The 7,915-nt window shown below is 36.8% G+C and overlaps 1 protein-coding gene across 5 annotated transcripts in view; it reads left to right on the top strand.

Annotated features, from left to right (window-relative positions):
- Window positions 1-7,915, top strand: part of col21a1 (collagen, type XXI, alpha 1) — a 28,928-nt gene that overhangs the window by 18,764 nt on the left and 2,249 nt on the right. For 3 of the 5 annotated variants that reach the window (XM_017413058.3, XM_037973613.1, XM_037973612.1), the window contains 17 exons: window positions 511-564; window positions 665-718; window positions 799-852; window positions 1,184-1,237; window positions 2,889-2,933; window positions 3,017-3,070; window positions 3,153-3,206; window positions 4,033-4,086; window positions 4,310-4,381; window positions 4,559-4,594; window positions 4,925-4,969; window positions 5,624-5,656; window positions 5,737-5,877; window positions 5,966-6,020; window positions 6,103-6,294; window positions 6,367-6,444; window positions 6,590-7,578. In XM_017413058.3, coding sequence (XP_017268547.1) covers window positions 511-564; window positions 665-718; window positions 799-852; window positions 1,184-1,237; window positions 2,889-2,933; window positions 3,017-3,070; window positions 3,153-3,206; window positions 4,033-4,086; window positions 4,310-4,381; window positions 4,559-4,594; window positions 4,925-4,969; window positions 5,624-5,656; window positions 5,737-5,877; window positions 5,966-6,020; window positions 6,103-6,294; window positions 6,367-6,444; window positions 6,590-6,777 — 1,263 coding nt within the window. In that variant the 3' untranslated portion in view covers window positions 6,778-7,578. Of the gene's footprint in view, window positions 1-510; window positions 565-664; window positions 719-798; window positions 853-1,183; window positions 1,238-2,888; window positions 2,934-3,016; window positions 3,071-3,152; window positions 3,207-4,032; window positions 4,087-4,309; window positions 4,382-4,558; window positions 4,595-4,924; window positions 4,970-5,623; window positions 5,657-5,736; window positions 5,878-5,965; window positions 6,021-6,102; window positions 6,295-6,366; window positions 6,445-6,589; window positions 7,579-7,915 lie in introns of those variants that run through there. The other 2 variants (XR_001808512.3, XM_037973614.1) reach the window with 2 other exon arrangements.

Raw genomic sequence — 7,915 nt, forward strand, 5'->3', positions numbered from 1 at the left:
TAATCATCAAAATTAAACGAAATAAACATTTGAAATATATGAGTTTGTATGTAATGTATGAATATAATATACAAGTTTCACTTTTTAAATGGAATTACTGAAATCAATCTACTTTTTCATGATATTCTAATTTTATGACCAGCACCTGTATACAGTAGGGGTTTCTCTCAGATCTAAAAGCAATGTTTTACATTTCATTGAGGTATAAATACAGAAGGCAGCTTCACCTGTTTTAGAAAAGGCACATTCATTCTTTAATATAATTTATATATTGTATAAAGGAGTTCAAAGAATGTAAATCATCAGAATATGAAGAAATGTTCAACTGTAAATCATCTGAATAATCATGAAAGTTTACATTGTGTCTTTGAACGACATGCAAGGGAAAGCATATAAACGCTTAATAATACTGGAGTAAGAATTTAACCTTGAGCTACACCACACAAAATACCCACTTTTTCAGAGTCTAATTACTTTTGATATATTGTTTATAAATTTTATTTTTTATAGGGGTTGAGAGGATTGCCAGGAACAGCAGGGTTACCAGGAAAACTTGGTCAATTGGTAAGCATGCAGACAATCTTTATGGCTGAAAAACAAGCTCAGCTGCCAAACAAGACACACTGTAATGCAACTTTAACTGAATGGTGTGATCTTTTTTTAGGGAGAAAAAGGAAGTATAGGACCTCCTGGGCCACCTGGTTTACGAGGAGGGCCTGTACGTTTGCAACAATTCACAATCAGTCCTGATTCCTTGTGACTTTGTTGTTGTATAAAAATGTTTTTTTGTGGTTTCAGGGTGCGCCTGGGAGAGATGGAAAGGATGGATTTCCAGGGAGAGATGGTCAAAAGGTCTGCTTGTTAAAAAAAACTTGAAGATCCTTGGGGAAATAATAGAAGCATGAAATTGGAAGAAAAAAAAGAATTAGCTGTCCAAGAAAAAAGTGCTTTTGTTTGGCAGCTGTTGAAATTAAATCACAAACATACTGTCCTGTCTTTTACAATCAGTATTTGAAAACTTGTATGAATAAAAAAAAATCTTCACAGTAAAAAAGAGATGTGTTTATTAAATTCAGCATGGCATGTATTCAATTTGATGCACTGCATGACCAGGGGTGTAAAGCTGCATGACTTGAAACTGTAGTTAAAGTGAAATATGCTCATGGTTTTCCATTGAATTCAGGGGGATCCTGGAACAAGCGGAATTCCTGGTAGTGATGGGAGAGAAGGCCATCCTGTGAGTTAATAACACACAAATTAGACTTTTATTTTATTTTGTTTGAGCTGTTTTTGTTGTCTTACAGCTTCAGTTCAAATGTTAGAAAAAAATGTTTTTTTTTTTCCAAATTGTACAGGAATGAAATATAAATTTGACACTGCTAGTTTGTTCAAAACTGTTATCTTCTCAAAGCTTTTCAGACTTTGTAGCATGATATTGTTTTTGTTTAACATAAAAAACTATTCTCTGTAACAAAATATTTAAAAGAACAAGTATAGATGTTAATTTTATGGATCATAAAAAGCTGCCTGCATAAAGTTTTATGTTGTACTGACGCTGTAGCGTGTTAACTGTCAGCTCTATAAAGTCTGCCCCTGACAGCCTGTAAATTAGTGGTATTTCCCCAGCAGTTCATCCCAGGATAACCCTGTTATGTAACAAGCAGAAAGTAGTTAACCAAGGGAATACTGTGGTGTTCTGGCAAATCTGTTTTAGGAATAAATTGTTTCAGCCGGGCAGCCATCCCACTGTTCGTGATCGTTAACTGTTGTCAAAAGTTTGCGATGGGTCTACGAAAAGATGAGTCAATTTCTCCAGAAAGCTGTGGGCCATTCCTGCTTAACCATAACTACAGATGTTAGCGTATCCAAGAGGACAGAAATAGGGCTGAACTAAAACAAGATGCTGCCTGTCAATATGGACCCCCTACACGGGAACATGCTTTCCCACAGGCATACACTAAAACTGTGATTGTGAAACTACATGCTGTTTTACTAATGCATTATTTGTACAAATGCTGATTAAACTTAACATGAAGCAACAACTAAACATCTGCAAGTTCTTATCTCACAAAAAAGTAATTCAATTAGAAAAATAAAAATGCCTTCCTCTGAAGTTTTGATGAAAGTTAAATTGACTTTTCATTTATTAAATCCACTACATACTGTTTGTAACATGAGGATTTGATATGAGGTGGTTATTTCACTCTAAATAAGAAGGGACAGCAGGATTGAAATGGATTACTTGGCTGAAAGTAGCTTTATTATTTAGTTTTATTCTTCTGCACACTTCAAAAGCATTCCACATGCATAACACTTCCTTGTTCTGGCGCTCATTTGACAGAACCGACCAATCAGAAGTCAGTCATCCTTATGTAAATTTAAAGCTTACACAAAGGTAAATTCAAAAAATAAACATCATAGAAAACTAAACATGTTAATACCCAAACAATTGCTGTCTAAACATACATTTTAAATAGTTACCCATGTAAATAACTGAAACCTTATTTTTCCCAAACTGTGTCAGTACTTTCTAAATGCTTAACGAGGTTACGTGAGTGTTTCACCAGATCGGGCTGGTCGAACTTTTCAGGAACGCCATGCAGAGTTACATGAATTAGCAGAACTTATGCGTGCACAAAAAATTGAGAAAAAACACAGTAAATGAAATTTAAAAAATCCCAAAAGGCAAATGTTTTTTATAATGTAAACAACAAGTTTAAAACATTTGTGCAGGTCATAACCATGATTTATGGAAACATTTTATTAAAAGACATATTTACTGTATTTCTACATATCTAGTAGTACATACTGTCTAATATGTCTAACTATCTTTTTGTTGGTCACTTTTAATTACTGTACATTAATCTGTGACACTTAATTCCTCCCAGGGATTGCCTGGTTTGCCAGGAATTGCAGGACTGGATGGACAAAAGGTAACAATTTCTGTGTGTCTAGGAACTTAATAAATATTTAGCATCAGTACTTGGAGCTGTGTTTGACGTGTTTCTCATTCAAGGGGGAAACTGGTGAGCCAGGACCAAAGGGATTTAAAGGATCAGATGGACTTCCTGTAAGATCTGCACTGCACCAGAATGTTGAAACTAAATCTGAGGAGTTACTGAAATAAATAAATATTTATAACTTTTCTGCAGGGTGAAATGGGTTTACCTGGTGAACCTGGTACAAAAGGATCAACTGGACCAAAGGTAATCATTTACTCAAAGCAGTTTTGTGGCTTTTGTGTTTTTAAAAAAGCACATTCAAACTATAACATCCCTAAAATAAACGAAGACTGACTTTAATCTCCAAATGAATTTACATATTTAAAACAAGGGATAAACTTGACAGAGAATATTTTGTGTGTTGCCTTAGGGATTTCAGTGAAGTTATTATGAGTTAGTGCTTCAAACGTTACCTCAGATACATTCTGATATGTTAGCATTAGCAACAAGCCAACTGCAAGCACAGCCATGTTTGGATTTAAATAGACTCCAAGCAATGTGTAGTTCAGTTGCCAAAAAGTACAGAGCAGCAAAAACTTCTTTAACCCACCATTCACAAGCCTCATGTCATCAATTTCTATACCAATGCATTGCAAAAAGAAAACAACAACTACAAACAATTAGCTTGGATCTGTTTGACTGATTCTAGGCTGAAAATCACAGTTCAGCAGTGTTACATTTGCTTTTGTGTGTGTGTGTGTGTGTGTGTGTGTGTGTGTGTGTGTGATCGGGGGGTTCGGACAAACGTTGCCTGAACCATCATTTAGTTTCTCTGTTTTGCAAGGAAAAAAAAACTTACAGCAAATGACTTTCAGCTGCAAAACATGTTAAACTAGAAAAGAAAGCATTTGGCTGTACAGACTTATTTTTTAGACTTAAAATAGAAAACTTTGGAAGTATAACATGCATAATAAAAACCATACATTATAAAAAGATGAAAATACCAACTGTGCTCCCGTCAATATTTGGTTATTTATTGTTTTACTCAATGTTTGCTGTAAAATAAGTCATGTTTTATTGATTAATTAAGGGCAATAAAGGTGAGAATGGAAGTCCCGGGATAAGAGGAACTGCAGGGTCAACGGTAAGTTTCTAATTAAATATTCAAACATGAGCCATGTAGATTTCATTTAAAACAGAGAAATATTACAATAGGTTTAGCAAACGTCTTATCTTGTGCCTTGTCTTATCTACTCTGTAACAAAATTTGTTTTGGCCTATTACATCCTTCAAAATACCAATTGAAAGGTTTTTTATTCTTGCTCTTTGTTTTAACTTGACTGATGTTTAACTGGATTTATTTAAAGGGACGTGCAGGAGAACCAGGAACACCTGGTGTGCCGGGACATCCAGGCATGCCAGGCCTCAAGGGAAGCAAGGTACAGAATATACAATACATCTACTGAAGTTCATTTCTACTTTACTGCCACAGCTGTCACCTTTCTTCAAATCCAATATTCACATTGTGTAGAGTTCAGCTCAATAGGTGCTTGTGTTTTTGGCAAAACAGTGTCCTAACAAAACAATGTTATATTTTATGTTTTCATATTTCACAGGGAGAAAGAGGAAATATGGGTGAAAGAGGGGAAAAGGTAAGATTGAGGAACACAAATAACATTAATAATAATAATAATTCACAATAATTCACTGCATTTATGTAACATCATTTTTGTGAAGGCTATCATGTCAGTTGAGCTGTATATTTATCAACTTTTGAATGTAAAAAAGACAGAGGACAAAACAAACGATTTGTGATTTAAAATTAATTTTAAAGCCCAAAGCACTAAAATATGCATATATTTCTCTCTTAAAAGGTGTTCTAATCAAAATCTATTGTATCATACCTTACAATTACATCACTGACTGTGATATGAAATGTGATTTTACAATATTTGTTTCTACCTTTGTGACTCCTTCACCAGGGATCGAAAGGTGAACAAGGAGAGCACGGTCGGCCAGGGATTCAGGTGCATTTTTTGAAACATGATGTCTTAACATTTCTGGTGAAACAAAAAGCCATGTTTTTATTGTAGTCTTAAAAAAAGAGTTAATCTTTTTGTTTAACCTAGGAAAGCAGGTTATAATTCACATGCTTTTATTAAATAATCTCAGCAATGAGGAACTTCAGCAGAATTAGTGTTTTCCTAAATTGTTTGGTCTTGTCAAGTTTTCTGGTTTGGTTATTTTAAATCCTCAGCAAATGTTTGAATTATTCTGCCTTAAAAATGCATCTACTTTTATCAAACAAAATACATATTTGTATACAAGAACTGATTCATACCCTCCAATAACTTAAAAGATTATTAAAGACGAACCAATTGCTGAACACATCATTTTTAAACTCAGGTGCAAACTTCGCCAACAGTTGATAACATGATGCTACAGTACACCAAAGTGATTTTTCTGAAATGCAATAGTTAGACTGTAGATGGTGCTACTGCAACATCACTTTAAATGGTAATAACTTTGTGGCTATAATGCTGTAGTATGCTGTTACCTGCATTTCCGTTATTTTGACTCTTATCCTGTAATCACAGTAAGCCCCTGTTGCTAGACATGTTGATTTACATAATGTTTTGAAGCTTGTTATCTTTAATGGTTTATTCTGACTTTATTCACAGGGATCAACTGGGCCAGCGGGGTTAAAAGGAGAGGTATGAAAAGCAATTAATGTTTTTCCATGCCATCTTTGAAGATGTATTCATTTTTAACACGTGGGTGGTGTTCTTGCCAGAAAGGGATATCAGGGGATCCAGGGCAGAGAGGGCCTGAAGGTCAAGTGGGACGACCGGGTCAGCCGGGTCAGTCAGGCCTACCTGGCCCCCAAGGCCTGCGGGGGGACACCGGCCCTCCTGGCCCACCTGGAAGAAGACCTGTATGTTAGACACACAGGTTTTTATCATCAAGATGTGAAATGGGGTGATAAGTAAAAATCCATCTTGATTCATGACTTCTCATTGCAGGTGAGCGTGATGTCAGACAGCCACATTCGGCAAATCTGCAGAGAGATTCTTCAGAGTGAGTAGGGTTACAGACTGACTGATGAGGTGTTTCTGCACAACTGCCTCCTCTGAAGTCTTTTCATTGTCAAATCTTCTAGCTGAGCTGCCTCTACTGTTGCTGAACAACCAGCAGAGTAGCTGTTCCAGATGTCAGAGCCAGCCTGGATCTCCTGGTTCACCAGGTCCAACTGGGCCTCAGGGACATAGAGGTCTTCCAGGACTTAGTGGTTCCAGAGGTCAGCCAGGCCACCCTGGTCGCCCAGGGCATCCTGGGATTCATGGGCTCAAAGGTAAAAGCAGCATCATATCAGATGTAAAGCTGTTTTGCACAGATCCACTAACAAGTAGACTTGTGTTTGCAGGAGAACCGGGTTTCAAAGGTGAGAAAGGGAGTCCTAGTCGAGTTACAAGTGGAGACCAGGGCCCACCTGGACCACCTGGTAAATAATGCAACTAATTATTCGCTATCACTTGTCATTTTCTTTGTTTAAGGAAGGTCACGTGAAAGCAGTGCTGTAATGATCGAAAATAAGAATTTTCTGCTATTTATAGCAGTTTTGAACCTCTTTCGACTTATTTCAACAGGTCCCATGGGTCCTCAGGGGTATGGCAAACCAGGTTCTCCAGGTAAATCTGGGCCTCCTGGTCAAAATGGAGCGGACGGTAAAAGTGGTAACCCCGGCGTTCCTGGCCAGCCTGGGATATGTGACCCTTCCCTGTGCTACGCCAGCATGATGAGAAGGGACCCCTTCCACAAAGGTCCAAACTATTGATGCAGTGCAGTCTAAGCTGATGCAAAGCAAACAGCCATTCTCAGGAAAATTTCATCTTTGCAGTTTCTCTCTGTCATAGAAACTTAACGTACCTCTATTGACACGTTTTTTGTGATCTTACTCACCATCATAGTTTCACTGATGATGTTTTGTTATTATTTACATGTTTGGAGGTTTTCATAGAGTTAACTGAATAATCAGCTTCTTTGAATACCTCTCATCTGAGAACCTTGAACTCTTGTGTCATTGTGTCTGGTACACTTTCCTTTACTGCCCCCTGGTGTTGCTTTACTGCATGTTGCGCTCTACATCTTTACTACACAGACAGTGGGTGCTATTCAATATCTTCTGTGTAAAAAAAAAGGGGGAAACTTCTGAATAAATGACACGTTTTGTAACTTGTCTTTGTAGCCCAAGACTTGGAGTTTAATTTCCTTTTTCTGTTTGTAAACGTGTTTTTAAGGTATTCCCTTCAAACTGTAAAGCATGAAAGCCTTTAAAGCAGCTATAATGTGCATTGCCTGAGATAAGAGAATATGTTCACCTCCTACATCAACTCGTGATGTTTCAAATGTCATTTTAGGATGTAAAATGTTTGAAGCTGATCTGACATTATTTGTCATTTATGTCCACCTGGCTCACTTTTCATTTCTGTAGCAGGTATTTTATTGTTATTTATAAAGAGGTCCTAACTGTGTATTTCAGCAGTGACAAGTCTTAAACCGCTTTTGTAATTTTATTATTTTTATGACTTTTGTATGTTTTTTTATTAAAAAAAATAGAATTAAAATATGAAAAGGATTTATTGAATTTGTTTTGTTTTTAAAACTTGCAGCTGAAGTTTCAGGTTTGTTCCAGCAACACTTCTCGTCTGCCTCAGTAAAACTTTGACTGTTGTTGGCTGTCAGAGCTCATCAATAAGGAAGAAGGATGAATGTTGTGGAGAAAAACATAACGTTCATGAGCTGGTTTTTCCTCCTAGGACTCTGTTTTAGGAAACTTGAATGAATGCAGCTCTGACTAAAAGGTTTCTAAAGGGAAGAAGGGTGTAGAAAAAGAACTGTTTTGAGTGAACACTAGATGGGGTGATGGGGCCACATCTGGTCCTGTTGAGAAATGAGAAAGACTCTTCCCCCCC

The sequence above is a fragment of the Kryptolebias marmoratus genome, linkage group LG22, assembly GCF_001649575.2.
Source record: "Kryptolebias marmoratus isolate JLee-2015 linkage group LG22, ASM164957v2, whole genome shotgun sequence".
NCBI lineage: Eukaryota > Metazoa > Chordata > Actinopteri > Cyprinodontiformes > Rivulidae > Kryptolebias > Kryptolebias marmoratus.